We start from the raw sequence: 15,513 nt of genomic DNA on the forward strand, positions 1-15,513 counted from the left end.
ATGGAGGAGAGTGCGAGTTTTGGCCCAAACTGATATTTCTTTACCAGTATTACTATACCCATTGGTTAACATCAAAAAGGATAAATGGATTACCAGTGTCTAACATATTTATCTTTCCCTTTCTCCACCCGCATGTTTGTTTTTGCCCACATTTTAGAAAACAAAACTAAAGTGCAGGTAAAGTCCCTTTGAAACATTCATGTAAATAGAGATTCCTTTCTTCTCAGAGCATGTGTCTGATCTTTTGCAGTGAACTTAAATGCTCTAGCAGTCCCTTTCAGCATCTGTACTCCTCAACTTAGGAATGACCCTGGAAAGTCACTCTCTCCTACTTTTTTTTAGTTTAGCCTTTACAAAGTTCTATGAGACTTGTAAGATTGCTAAAGGTAAAGGTAAAGGTACCCCTGCCCGTGCGGGCCAGTCGTGTCCGACTCTAGGGTTGTGCGCCCATCTCACTTAAGAGGCCGGGGGCCAGCGCTGTCCGGAGACACTTCCGGGTCACATGGCCAGCGTGACGAAGCTGCTCTGGTGAGCCAGCACCAGCGCAGCACACGGAAACGCAGTTTACCTTCCTGCTATAAAGGGGTACCTATTTATCTATTTGCACTTAGGAGTGCTTTCGAACTGCTAGGTGAGCAGGAGCTGGAACCGAAAGACGGGAGCTCACCCCGCCGCAGGGATTCGAACCGCCGACCATACAATCGGCAAGTCCTAGGCACTGAGGTTTTACCCACAGCGCCACCTGCGGCCCTCTCAGTAAGATTGCTACAATCACGTTTAAACCCCATGCTAGTCCTTTAAAAATAGGGCTGCCATACGTCCAGAACTTTCTGGACATATCCTGGATTCGTTCTCCAAAAACAACAGCCAGGCGGATTTTTCAGAAATTGCTTAAAATGTCCGGGAAATTCCAGGTGCATGGCAGCCCATATTGGAAGTGTATATTTCCCCCCAAAAAACCTCAGAAACTTAGTGTTTGGGGGGAGATTTTGCAAAAAGAAAAAAGCTCATAAACCTTGGCCAAGGGAAGTGGATCAGAATAAAAATTAACACAGAAATTAGCAAGGCTAATTGCAACCATGAGTTGGGGCATCCTAAACTATTGTGGCAATTGAGATCCCTAGTGGGGGTGCAAGGGGGAAAAAATGCCCTTTTCACTTAAAACCCCCCACTGATTTCTATACCTTTTCTCACCTGAAAATCAGCAGAATAAATAAATAAATCCCCAAAAGAGAAATACAAAATAAAACATATTCCTTCTCATACTCAGTATGTTTTGTCATTATCTAATTGCTACAGGTTTTATCTAGATTTATAATAAAGGGACCATTAAGTATCTAAGCACAGCCCTAGATTTTACTATGAATTTGTCTGCATATTTTTGCAGCTCTATTCATAGTGATATGAAGAGACTCCCCCTCCCCCTTATACTAGAAACTGCTCATGTTTCTGTTACTTATTGTTAAGGGAACGGCTTTTTCTTTTATTGGGTAAAAGTAAGAAAAAATAAGCTCTTGCCACCTACCCACTAAAACCACAATCTGATATTTTTAGTAGATACATCCATGGGTGTAGCTAGGATTTTTGTGAGGGAGGGGGCAGGCCTTTTGTATGGGGAGGCAGAACCTCAGTTAGCTATGTATTTTTATTGATTTTTATTGAGGGGGGCAGCTGCAGCCCCCTGGCTATGCCCATGAATACATCTTATATTACCATGTGTATTAGAAAAAATAGTACATTAATGGCCATGCTTTTCCTTATAGTGAAAGTTTAATGGCAAACATGTGGCTTGTTAAATGTATATATATGTTTAATTGGAATTTAATATCTCTTTCAGTAATTGCAAGTTTTCGAGGAGCAGTTCCCCATGGCTTATCACTGGAGATTGGAGACACTGTTCAAATACTGGAGAAATGTGATGGTAAGTGTTGACATTAGTACAGGACTGTCTGGTGGGAAGGTTGCCCAAGGTCATTTCACCTCATTACACTGAGGCAGGATCAGTGTGTTTGCTCTAGATGAGTGCCTATTTAATGGGGGAAAAGCCAACTTTAATCTTCGATGAGAAAAGGCCACAGAGTTTGGACATGCCGCTGTAACAGGAAATCGCCTACAAAATTAAATGTTTCTAACCCAGAATATATCAGAATTAGTCCAGTCACCCAGATACTGTGGAGAAAGCAACTATGGTCAGTGGGGAAATAATTATCTTATGTACAGTAGGCATTTTCAGTAGCCATGAAAGCAAAATCTAGACACTGCTCCAAATTATAAACAAGTACAGTGGACACTCGTGTTGCAAACGTGATCCGTGCGGGATGCACGTTTGCAATCTGCAGCGGCGCATCTGTGCACACGGAAGTTGCAATTCAGCACTTCTGCACATGTGCAGCTTATGGGTTTCGGCGGGTCTGTAACCCAAAAAAATGCAACCTGAAGCGTTTGTAACCCGAGGTATGACTGTACATTGTCAGTCACTTCCTGCAGAGGTAAGAAGAAATAACACCAAAATCGTTGGGTAAAGCATCTAGTACCGCTCATGTGATACTGGATGCTAAACTGTATTGTTCCAAAAATGTGTGCTTGTTGGGGAAAAGGTGTAGCTTTAGAAATGCCATGAGCAGTGCTATTTTTCTAGAAAAAGGGTGCTAGACATCACAAGGAACTAGGGTTGCCATACGTCGGACATAGCCGGAATTCAAGCAGCTACAAATAGTGTCTGGGCGAAAATCACTGTAATCCAGACCTATGGAAACCCATTAAAAAAGCTGGACAACTTTGCCAAAAGCAGGATTTTCACTTTTTGAAATGTGGCAACCCTACCATGAACACTTTCCTTGTTCTCTTATAATGGCAATGGCTCCCAAAACTGAATTCCTGCGAGTTCTGGCTGAATAAATCCCTGGCCATGAGACTCTAGAGTTCTTTTCTCTCGTGATGTAATGGGTTAAATTTCTGTCTGTTAGACAAAGAAAATATAAATGCATACCCTCTGCTATGTTTCAGATTCTCCTTTTCATACCAGTGCTGAAAGGATATCTATTTATTTATGTGCTGTTGTTTACAACTCTCTGATATTTTTTTAATGGGTGTTAGTTTGCGCTAGTTAAAAATGAGTGGGGGTGGGTGGGTGGGTGGAAACTTCAATTGTGAACGTTTTTCTTTCTGCACAAGACCCATTAAAGGGTATGAGATTTGCGTTATGTGTCGCTGCTGACACAATAGCATGCTATGAATCCATCTGCCACTTTTTATTATTGTAGATGACATATGTCAGAGTTTTTCAGATAAAATGTAAGTTTACATATCAATTGTTATTATATTTCTACAGGCTGGTACAGAGGATTTGCCTTAAAAAACCCCAACCTCAAGGTAAAACCACTTTTGTTGCTCACCTGAAATGCATGTAAAATCACGCTGAAATACTCATACGAATTATAAAGCTGCCACCCAAAAACCAAGCTATTTGGCATAACCAAGTAGCAGTAACATTTAAGGCATAAAAAGGTGGCTTTAGCCTGTGGTAGCCTGATGATAGTAGCACTAGAAAAGAGAAGAATACACACACACACACACACACACACACACACACACACACCTGTGTATACCTGAAGGAGCCTCTCCACCCCTATCATTCTTCCCAGACACCGAGGTCCAGCTCTGAGGGCCTTCTGGCAGTTCCCTCACTGCAAGAAGTGAGGTTACAGGGAACCAGGTAGAGGGCCTTCTCGGTAGTGGCGCCCACCCTGTGGAACGCCGTACCATCAGATGTCAAGGAAATAGATAACTACCTGACTTTTAGAAAACATCTGAAGGCAGCCCTGTTTGGTGAAGTTTTTAATGTTTGATATTTTATTGTGTTTTTAATATTGTATTGAGAGCACCCAGATGGGCAGGGTATAAATAATAAATTATTATTATTATTATTATTAGGTTTGAAGAACGAGGGGGGAACAAAGGCTCTGAAGGGATAGGATCTGTCTCACATGAAGTAGTTTATCAGGAGGAAATGGAATTGCAGATAATGAATTCAGCAGCTTAGCTACTTACCAGCCACTTTGTGTAGTTCAGGGACATAAGAACATAAGAAAAGCCCAGCTGAATCAGACCCAAGACATCCCTGTTCTCACAGTTATTCTCTATTAAACAACCTTCCTAACACACACACACTCTGAAATGTCAGTGAGGGACAATGGTGGCAGATGCGAAGAGATGAGCAATGTTACGGTGATAGCAGAAGCTTCTCAACCACTGCCTCTGATTCATAAGAGGACCTGTGAATTTTTCTGACACCTCAGTCCTCACTCTTTACCTGAGTTGCCGGGACCCAACAATAATGCTCTCTTGGACCATTTGAATACAGAAAGTTCTACTGTACTGTATTGCCTTCCAACAAGTTTTGCAATAATAATCCAGACGTCTTCCATAGTATGGACCCAGTTTTTCTCTTCAATGATGCATTCATGCCATAAAGCATTCATTCTTCCCTCTCCCCCTCTTTGGTGGTCTGTTGCACTTATTTAGCTCCTTTTCTCTTTCAGGGTATCTTCCCATCCAGCTATATTCACTTGAAAAATGCATGTGTTAAGAACAAAGGGTAGGTAGAGATTTTGGGATTTTCTGAAATTTTGGCAAAAGGCTATAAAACAGCAGTGGGGAAAGGAGAAGGCTGTTGTAAGAATTGTGTTGAAAACGGATAAATCTTTCAAAGTGAAGCCCATGGCACCTTAAAGGCCTGGTGTAGATGGGTGGGAAATTGGGAGTGCCCTATGCATTTGTGTAGCCACCATCCTTTTTAACTATGGTGCAGTATCACCTTTATTTAAACTAGCCATGCAATCAGAGATATGGGTTTGAGTAACTACGATTAGGGAAAAGAGCAGGGCAAGTGTAATTTTCACCACAGTTACCGTATTTTTCAGTGTGTAAGAAGAGGTTTTTTATTATAAAATAATGTTAAAAATTGGGGGTCATCTTATACATAGATAGTGCAGGGGGGGGGACAGGCAATTGGTTGCAGCCATGAGCAGGAGATTGTCAGTAGCAATTGGGTGGGTGATTGGTGGCTGTGACAAGGCCTGCTGTTGATTGGCTGCTGTGGCAATTGGGCGAGCAATTGGTGGTTTTGGCGATGCGTTCGATTGGCAGTGTCAGTCAGGTGGCTGAGCGATTTTTGCCAATCCCCCCCCCCCAAGCTCAATAACTCTTGGCAACACCCCCTCCCCCCAAAAATTTCAACAGCTCTGGGCAATCTCCTCCCCAAAAAGGTCAACAATTCTTGGCAATTCCCCCCCTTTCTTTATTTGAAGTCCCAGAAATAGTGGGCGTCTTATATACAGGGGCATGTTATACACAGAAAAATACGGTAGTTTCCAAAAGGAAAGGAAGGTAGAATTTCACATGAATGAGGTGAAGGAGTCTGCAACCTGTTGAGGCACTGTTGGTCTCTTAACCATGGTTAGGAGTCATGTTAATCTTTAAACTGTCACGGGACTCTTTTACTTCCTTGCGCCAGATGTAACGGAGCTTATTTTGGAGTGCAAATATTATTGGTGGTTAACAATATCAGTCACTGAAAGACTCCAGATGTCATTTTAATTCTGCATAATCTTCTGTTTTTGGCCCTGCAAAAATTTTCAGGCTAGATATACTGTTTCGTTTCCAATCAGTGCATATCCCATGTCTTCCTACTGAAATCCTATAACGTTTCTAATCACAAATGTTATGGGTTATTTACTTATTTGGACAACTCAAATACCGCTTATATTTAAGCACAACTCTAAGCAGTTTGCAACATAGATTAAAAAGTTTAAATAATATATATATTCCACAAAACACAATGAACAACTTCTTTAGTATCCAAACAAACATGACACATAAAAAATCAGCTACAAAATTGCGCAAGAAATTCATAGTAAACATAGTAAACTATTATCTGAGCACCAGAAAGTAACATATTACAAAGGCCAATAGACTGAACACTATAAATTCCACCCTTTTAAGTAACATGGTTGATATGGTTTTGACCTACTTTAGTTGCAATATAGTGCAACAATATCCCTCTAGATGCCAATAAGACAATAACACTGGGGAAGCATAACAGAACAACTAATAAAGTGGAATTATGTGTGGATGGTCAAGAATCAATCAATCACTAAATTATTGCATCAGTGACCCACTCTAGAATACACCTGCCAAAAACAAAACCATTCTGGAAGAATAGCAATAATTAAAACTTCTTAGCAGAGCCTGCATACTGAAAAGACTCTTGGTTATGATGTTTCCACACTGTGGTGTAGACCAAGCAGAATGCTTGATGGTCCATTGCAATGATACTTTGCTGTAGAATTATCACAGAACAGCTTGTTAGAGTCAGTTTCTCGGTCTCCATTAATGTTCAAAAGTTCTTAAGAATTATAAGCGGAAGGATATAAGCATACAGATTCGGTAATCCCAACCTGTTTTTGTGATCTTAAACTGCTTAGTAAAAGTAATGCCATTTTAATTCTGGATATTGTATTTTTTTTTATGGCAACAGGCAGTTTGAAATGGTTGTTCCCACAGAAGATTCGGTTATCACAGAGATGACGTCAACTTTAAGAGACTGGGGAACGATGTGGAAACAACTTTATGTGGTAAATGCACCATGTGCCTATTCTGGAAACAATTTTAGGAATAATGCTTATTTGTCTAAAGCAATAAAGTAGTTTTGTTTTGTTTTATTATTTAAAAAACATATCTAAGTATTTAAAAAATGGTAAACCAGTTATTTCATTAAATAATGTTAAAAGCCCTGTGTGTGGTCAGTGAGGTCAGCTTTGACAATGTTGGGGTGGGACAGGGAAAGAGGGTACCTGGATGAAGTTCTCTGATTTAACCCAAGCTGATGATTGTTGCCGCCAGGCAAAGTGTGGAGATAATCTGTTGGGTTCTCCATGCATAGTCATAGTTCAGCAGCCAGAATTGTAAACATAATACTAGCATGAAAATTTAGTTGTGGGTAAATCACAGAGCCTAGGATTTGCCGATCAGAAGGTCGGCGGTTTGAATCCCGTGACGGGGTGAGCTCCTGTTGCTTGGTCCCTGCTCCTGCCCACCTAGCAGTTGGAAAGCATGTCAAAGTGCAAGTAGATAAATAGGTACCGCTCCGTGGAAAGGTAAATGGCATTTCCGTGCGCTGCTCTGGTTCGCCAGAAGTGGCTTAGTCATTCTGGCCACATGATCTGGAAGCTGTACTCCGGCTCCCTCGGCCAGTAAAGCGAGATAAGCGCCGCAACCCCAGAGTCGGTCACGACTGGACCTTATGGTCAGGGGTCCCTTTACCTTTACCTACCATGTAAATCAGGGACGCGGGTGGCACTGTGAGTTAAACCACAGAGCCTAGGACTTGCCGATCAGAAGGTCGGCCACGATTCAAATCACATCCTTTTATGTATATAATGCTTGTTCCATAAGGAGACATTTGCATGACAGCTGCTTTCTTGCAAATAGCCCAATTCTTGTTCCATAAGGTGGCCTAACTGTGTAAGTTGCCTCCATAAAAATTGCCCTCGTGGTTTAAAGCAGACACACACACTCACCAAAAATAGAACATGGAAATGTCTGTTTCAGCTGAATATGTAGGTATGTGGGTAGCTAAATAAGAATAAGAAGTTAAAATTGAAGTCAGTTGGATTAATTTTAGGAGTGAAGGTGAAGACTAAATAACAAAATGTTAGAAATAAACCTGACCTTTTTTAAAAAAAAGTATCTTGCATGTTTGCACTTTGAATTGAGATAAAGCAGATTTTTTTTTTACAAAGAAGCCTGCTTTGATGCACAAAAGTAGCAGAAAGACTGACCTTGAATTCTTGAAAATAACAGCCTAAACAGTACTTGCACAAAGCTAATCTAACAGATTTAAAGTGAAATCCAATGTACTACCAACATTAAAACGACACAGTGCCGTTGATGACTTTAAAATATTCATTCCAATCCATATGAAAGTCCTTAGACTATAATCCTTCTATTCAATAAAGTTTATTGGAATGACTAGAGACCGTTTCAGACATTTGCCTTGCTTCCTGATAACAGCCTATAAGCAGCAGAAGATATGGGATTGTTGTGTGTCCTTACTGTGCATAGAAAAATATCACAAGTAACCAAGACATATGGGGTGCAGAGAATGGGAACCATCCAGTTTTCATCATCCTTATTCGTGCTATAAAGGGTAGAAGGAAGGTAGTAAGTGGGCAGCTGGCACTTTGGGGTCAAGTTCCTTTCTCTGCATGATGGTAGACATACATGTAGACATGACCAAGCCAAGCCATTGCTGAGACAGGAATGCGAACATGCTGGGAATGTGGCCTTGGAGCCACAGCAACCATCCAACAGCTTGACCTCACCCCCCTGAACAAAAGTTTTATATGTCGAGATAAGGAGGCAGACTGGGAGTGCGAAGGAGTTTGAGGGGTAGGCATCAAGCCTATTACAAGACTATACTTTTATGCAGTTACAGAGCAAGATATACAGTCATATCTTGGATCCCGAACACCGCAAACCCAGAATGTTCTGGTTTGTGAACATTCTTTGGAAGCCGAACGTCCAACAGGGCTTCCATGGCTTCTGATTGGCTGCAGGAGCTTCCTGCAGCCAATCAAAAGCTGTGCTTTGGTTTCCGAACGTTTTGGAAGTCAAACCGACTTCCGGAATGTATTCTGTTCGACTTCCAAGGTATGACTGTATATGTATAAGTTTCTTCAAACCAAAGAACAGAATACCCTAGAGAAGCAAAGGTGTTCTTGGTTTTATTTTGCATTTCTTAATCTCTGTACCAAACTTCAGAAGCCTAAGACTTTGGTTTTATATATATATTTGACAGAGAAATGAAGGGGATCTCTTTCACCGACTATGGCATATAATGAATGAAATCCTAGACCTCCGACGGCAGGTGCTCGTCGGCCATCTCACCCATGATAGGATGAAGGATGTCAAACGGCACATCACTGCTCGCTTGGACTGGGGCAACGAGTGAGTAAGAGATGATATATAAAACCAATTGCGTTTTCCTCCATTCGTTGCATTTATTTATTACAAGGCAATTAAAAGGAAGCAACATGAAGAGCAGGCAGCTTTTACACAGGAAGATTTAAAGGGGGGGTGGGTCCATCACCATTACTGATGCTCGTGAAAAATGTATGTCCTTTTAGCTGCCTTGGGAAAAGAAATGGTCAGTCTCCGGGAAGCCCCTTGTTTAAGTGAAAGGCAGGTTTGCACACAAGAGGGAATCTCTCATCCTGTCCCTTCCACCTGCAGCTTTATGCCTTTCATTTCATCTCCATCCCTGACATCAGTGGCTTTTCTGCAGTGGAAAACAGAAGATGGGAAACAGTCACACCTTGACTGGAGCTTCACTCAAGGGTTTTCCTTTTTTTAGCTTCTGCTTGTTGTCTATGATTTTGTTTATTTATTCTGGCAATTTATACGCTGCTTATTTACAGCCTTCTAAGTGTTGTACAGGCAACTTAACAATGCAATGATAATAATAATAAGAAGAAGAAGAAGAAGAAGAAGAAGAAGTATGAAGTGCTGCCTGCTCACCCTGCTGTCATACTTCATCCAGTTAGATGTGTGCTCTCACGTCACTGGAGAGTGCAAATATTCCGTGCAACGGAGGAGGATTGCATAAGGCTTTCCCACCATTTGGTACCTGCCCAGGAGGTTTTGAAAGACCTTCACAACTATCTCTGCAGGTGTATTTACACACATCCCCTAGCAGCATGCAATTCCAGCAAGGGCAAGAGACTCCAGTTCCCCAGGATTAGTGTATGATGGGGCCTCCATAGTGGTGGTGTCCTCAAGCATTATTGTGCATTTACATTTGCAATATTTTTTTATTAAAATGCAACAGAAATTCCTGTTCCTCTTCTTCTACTGCTGCCTCCACCCCCAATACCATAAAAATCAGCTCCGAAGGGTTAGAGGAGCCTCTGGAGCAGATTTTGGGGGTTTGTGAGGGAGGAAAGGAAACAGAAGCCGATTGCACAAGTGGAACTCCAACTGTACAACCCAATCTCATGAATGCTTCTTCTTGACTGAGATCACAAAACAGCTGAGTGTCTTGCACCAGAATTCAGTTTCATTTGGCCATGGGCACAGCCAGATTGCTTTCTATCTGTATGGACAATCTCAATTTATAAAGGGCAAAATAAAATTCCACAAAGGCAGAAGGAATTCAGAAAACCTTTGCCTTTTGCTCTCATCTGAATATTTGCTTGCAGACATACAGTAAATCAACATGCCGTGTTAAAGTTTTTATAGCAAACAAGCCTTTGTGTTTCTGTGCTTGCTAAACCCGTGCCATATCAAAGCCTTTCACTTCGCTTTTACTAAATGCATAATACCGTCACCTATTTCGGAAATGAAAAATTCATACTGTTATGTGTTGACGCTGAATGTGATCTGAATGTTGCCAGGTAAGACTCCCACTGATCTTGACAGCACCTTGCAGGGTTTGAAAAAACTAACCAGCTCATCTCTATTCTAGACACGATGCTGTAGGAAAAAATAAACACAGTGGGCTTCTCTCATCTCAAAATTATTTGGGACAATGGCAACAGAGGCTGAAAGCACCCAGGCAGTTGCATTAAAGTTCAGGATTATGTTCTTTCAGGGAACTGATAGGACTAAAGTTTCTTAGGGAAGTTTTTAATGTTGGATATTTTACTGTGATTGATGTTTTAATTTGTTGGAAGCTGCCCAGAGTGGCTGGGGCAACCCAGTCAAATGGGAAGCATCTAAGTATATGATGGTAATGATGACTATGAGAGGTGCCCACTATCGGGAACCTGCTTTGTGCTTTCTTTGCAAACGAATGGGTGCTTAAGCTGTAAAACAACCGTAAAAGCAACTGGCTCATCCATTCTAAAGATCCAACAAAAAATAAAATATTAAAAAACCAAACGTACCTTGCCGGACCCATTGTTTCTATGCCATTGTTGTAAGCACTTCTGTATTATCTCCTTCCTGTGTTGTCATCTAAGGGGCTTGCATGAGAATCGATCATTTACTGCAATGCACATTAAGCTAGAGAGCAGGCAGAGAGTGAATAGAATATGGAATAAAATATGGGTGGCAGCAGAGTATATGTGGTCGTATTTCACAGGGGCTGAAACTGAAGATAAATCCAGATAATAAACCATGCATAGGGATGCTCTTACATGAAAGCAGAAAGTTTTGCGCAGATTTTGCCTCCTCCTAAAAGCGGTTTGCTCACCAGTTGTTTTAGAGGCAAGGCGGCAGGTATCTGTACATATTCCTGGGAGAGCTTTAATCTTCTAAATTAAAGGAGCTGCTTGTACAATTTGCAAACCAAAGATACTTAAGTGTTTCTGATGCATCGCAAGATTAGGCAGGTGAGTTATTCAGATTTATGCCATCTGCTACCTGATTATTTCTTCCTCGGCATTTGTTGCACCAGTTGCAGAACGAAGCCTGGATAAAATAACTGGCACATTCAGAGGCCTTGCAGCCTCCTTTCTCAGTGCAGCCCCTTAGCATAGCTGTCAGCTTACAGATTTGAAAATAAGGGACCAGCAGCCTCGAAAATAAGGGATCAGCAGCCAAAATAAGGGATTTTCCCAGCACAGGTATGTTCAACTTCTGAGCCCCTCCGAGCCAAAGGCAGAAAGCCCAGCCAGTAGCCAAACGAAGCCTCAAGCGGTGGTTCCCACAGCACAGCAACCCGGCAAAGGGGATGCAGCAAGGAAAACCACCATCACCTCTCCGCTGGGAAGTGCTGAGCAAAGGCGAGTCCCCAGACAACGTGGCCAAATTGATCGGCACAAGGCATGCAAGCTCCACCCCCCAGTCGTTCTTAGACTCCTTATTGGGTGAGCAACGCAGCCAAGCAACACAGTTGGAGCCTCCCTCCTCCCTGGCCGGCAGGGAGGGAGGGAGAGGAGCTGCTTCCTTTAAAACCCGGGAAATTTAAGGGACATAATCAAAAAGGGACAGCAGCGGGACACAGCGCTGGGATAAGGGACTTTTCCACCAAATAAGGGACGGTTGACAGCTATGCCCCTTAGACACCCTCCCAAATTGGGCCTCTCTAGGAACCTGTTCATGGAGGGCTGTAGCTGGGGAGTAATCCCCGGTGTACTGGAAGACAGAGATCTCCCCTCATGCAATAAGCACATTGTATCCAAGTTTTAGAAAAAAGAGCACGGGCAGAAAAAAGATACAGGACAAACAGGGACTGCCTTTATCCTGCAGGGTTACAAATAGCTGATAAAGCTTTGAATCTGAATCCCACACCAAAAGCTAAAAAATGTTTCCAAAATGTATATTGTTATGATTTCCGCCCTGGCAGCTATGACCTGATACTCTCCTCTGTTACATATTGTGCTACTTTCTTATAATAGAAGGATAGACTTGTTGAGTTGGAAGGGATCCCGAGGGTCATCTAGGTCAACTAGGGATTTCAACTATTAATATCTAATGTTATTATTTGACATCTAATGTCCTTGTTTTGACATTTGCAAACCAGTATTTTACATCCAAAATAAGTGTGCTAGATTAGAAAATAATTAAGTGTACGACTGCATGCGAATACTTTGAACATTAGGGTGGGGTATTGTTTAGAGCTGTTTTTTTTTGCTGGGGCAATATTTAGTTTTGAATATGCATTTATTATCTGACTTAATGTTGCTGTATTTTGTTGTCAGACTGTTGTTTAACACTGTTGGATATTTGTTACTATGAAATGTTTTCGTTAGTGCATCGCTCATATGACTACTTAAATTTTCTTAGGTCTTTTAACGGTTGAAGAATTGTGTGAAACATTTTGATGTTGTGAATCACCTTGATCATGGTTTCCTGTGGGAAATTGGCATTCAAATAAATGATGCTGGCCAACCATTAAAAGCTCTATATAAATGGGATTAATAATAATTGTTTCTAATAATATTGCACTGGATGCATGTTTTGCAATCATGTGGAACCAAGTGCTTATTTATTTATTTATTTATTCATTTCATTTCATTTTATTATTTCATTTCATTTCATTTCTATACCGCCTGCCTCTTTTGCAGCTGTCAGTGGATAAAAAGAATTAAGAGATCCTAACTATGCTTTTAGAAGGTTCTAGCCAATGTCCTTTACCAACCAGACTTTCCACATTCCTTTGCAGACAACTAGGACTTGACTTGGTACCAAGAAAGGAATATGCTATGGTGGATCCAGAGGAGATCAGTATTACAGAGCTGTATAGGCTGGTAAGTAAATTTCCACTTTCCTCCAGTTCTCTAAGCTTGCAATCCTATACACCAGAGATGGGGACCAAATAGAAGTCTCTATGCCTCCTTAACTGACCCTCTGGAATTTTTCAACGCTACACCCATTTCCCCAGGCCGGCCACTTTTCAGTCCTTCTTCACACGCTCCATGAGTGTTTTTGCCTGGTTGGGAGGCTTCCAACCAACTCTCATAATGCCTCTTGCTTTCTTGTAAGCTACCATGTGTTCACTGGAGTAAGGATGGGATATAAAGTAAAAAGGGAGTGAATAAACTGAACCTCACTATTTACTAGATGCAGTGATTGGCGAACAAGCTCAGCCAAAACATTTCAATCTCTTTCCAGTATTACCTAATGAAAAATCAGATGTGCATTACTGATGACTGAGGTTAAAAATAAGATCTGGTGGATAAAAATTATGTTTCAGGCAAGAGAAAGGTAAAAGTAAAGGGACCCCTGACCATTAGGTCCAGTCATGGCCGACTCTGGGGTTGTGGTGCTCATCTTGCTTTATTGGCCGAGGGAGCCGGCGTATAGCTTCTGGGTCATGTGGCCAGCATGACTAAGTGACTTCTGGCGAACCAGAGCAGCACACAGAAATGCCGTTTACCTTCCCGCTGGAGCGGTACCCATTTATCTACTTGCACTTTGACGTCCTTTCGAACTGCTAAGTTGGCAGGACAGGCATGGGAACGTAGCCTTCTTTTCAGCATTAGTCTATGGTATGCTGAATTTTATAAAGTACAAAATTGCAACCTGACTGTGTATTTCTGTTGATGGCCATATGTAGATGGAGCACCGTCATCGCAAGAAAGACACGCCTGTCCCAGCAAGCAGCCACCACCTCTTTGTTCAGATGAAGAGTTTGATGTGTTCCAACTTGGGAGAGGAACTAGAAGTCATCTTCTCACTCTTTGATAGCAAAGAGAACCGACCAATCAGGTAGTTTCATTAAAGAAAGCAAAAATGTTCCTTCATGCATTCTTGTCTTCATTTGGAGAACAAAGAAATTTTGCCTTGCATTTGTTGACTCTTGGGTCTTAGGGAACCCATAAATGTAATTCTGAATTTCTATTTTAATTGTTGTTGTCTAACTTTTTGAATTGGAGTCTGAGCCACTGAACACATTGATCCAGTTGGTATATGAACATAGGTGGCTACTTGTTTTCCTTATTTGAAACGACCAATGATGGATACATGGGGTGATCAACACATGGGTGTTCAGCTCCAATTTTTAACGTGGTTCTATTTCATCTTATTTATCTAGATATTTCTATATCACCATTTGCCATTGTTGCCTCTGGCTACTGTTGATTTGCCATCTAGTTTTCCTTTGCTGCTGCTGCTTCTCCTCCCTTAATCAGTTGCATAATTGATCCCAACAAAGTTGGGAGTTGCATAGCAAGTAAGGTGTCTTTGTGATGTTGTGCAGTTCAATCAGGCTGAATAAATGTCACTACGGGCAAATGAGTGACAGCACTGATTCCAAATTAGCCATCGAGGTGATTGCAACAGGTCAGAGCTCAAAGTGAACAGGATGACATAACAAATGCTAAATACCAATCAGATTTTGCCCTGATGTCACAGAGGGCAGGTTTGGGTTAGAGCAAGTCGGTGATGAATTGTTGTCAAGGCAAGCGATTTTTCAGTGCTGCTGATTTTCATGAATTGCTTTCAGCACAGCCCTGTGCTCAGTTTCACTGACATAAATGGAATGTCCTTCTGAAAACATTGTTAGGATTAGCCTTTATTTAGCTACATCTGAATCCAACCGTTACCAGACATACAGTTTCACTATCTAATCACTCAATGATACAAAGTTTTGTGTTGACGGGGGCTGATTAATTCATTGCAAGCTGTTTACTTTGTATGGCAAGTGCTGCTTAGTTTTATTTAAAACTCACCTGTACATTAATACATCAAAATTTGCTAGATCAGAATTCCTGGAAATAGCAGTTTTGAATAGCTAGCTAACCAAAGTTACTGTTTTCCAGACACTATAAAGACCTGTGAAAATGTCTCTTTCCTTCCTGCCTAGCTATACTTTTCAAAGGTGAAGAAATGTATCACCATTATATGTTAATGCAATAAAATCTATTGAAAGTATATGTTATGAAGAGAAAAGAGACCAGATTATATGGCACAGAGGTTATTTCCAGAGTGCAGGGCAGCCTATGCTGGCTGGGACTGTTGTGGAAAGCTACTGAGGGACACCAGGTTGGCAAAAGCTCGTGTTGGGAA

The 15,513-nt window shown here is 41.4% G+C and overlaps 1 protein-coding gene across 5 annotated transcripts in view; it reads left to right on the forward strand.

Moving 5' to 3' along the window:
- The window catches only part of DOCK4 (dedicator of cytokinesis 4), a 246,183-nt gene that overhangs the window by 82,117 nt on the left and 148,553 nt on the right, over positions 1 to 15,513 (forward strand). For all 5 annotated transcript variants that reach the window (XM_081928903.1, XM_081928904.1, XM_081928906.1 and 2 more), the window contains exons 2-8: positions 1,838 to 1,921; positions 3,332 to 3,372; positions 4,542 to 4,597; positions 6,539 to 6,635; positions 8,861 to 9,009; positions 13,169 to 13,253; positions 14,063 to 14,214. In XM_081928903.1, the coding sequence (XP_081785029.1) occupies positions 1,838 to 1,921; positions 3,332 to 3,372; positions 4,542 to 4,597; positions 6,539 to 6,635; positions 8,861 to 9,009; positions 13,169 to 13,253; positions 14,063 to 14,214 (664 nt within the window). The remainder of the gene's footprint in view (positions 1 to 1,837; positions 1,922 to 3,331; positions 3,373 to 4,541; positions 4,598 to 6,538; positions 6,636 to 8,860; positions 9,010 to 13,168; positions 13,254 to 14,062; positions 14,215 to 15,513) is intronic.

This window comes from Podarcis melisellensis (genome assembly GCF_964234715.1).
Source record: "Podarcis melisellensis genome assembly, chromosome: 10".
NCBI lineage: Eukaryota > Metazoa > Chordata > Lepidosauria > Squamata > Lacertidae > Podarcis > Podarcis melisellensis.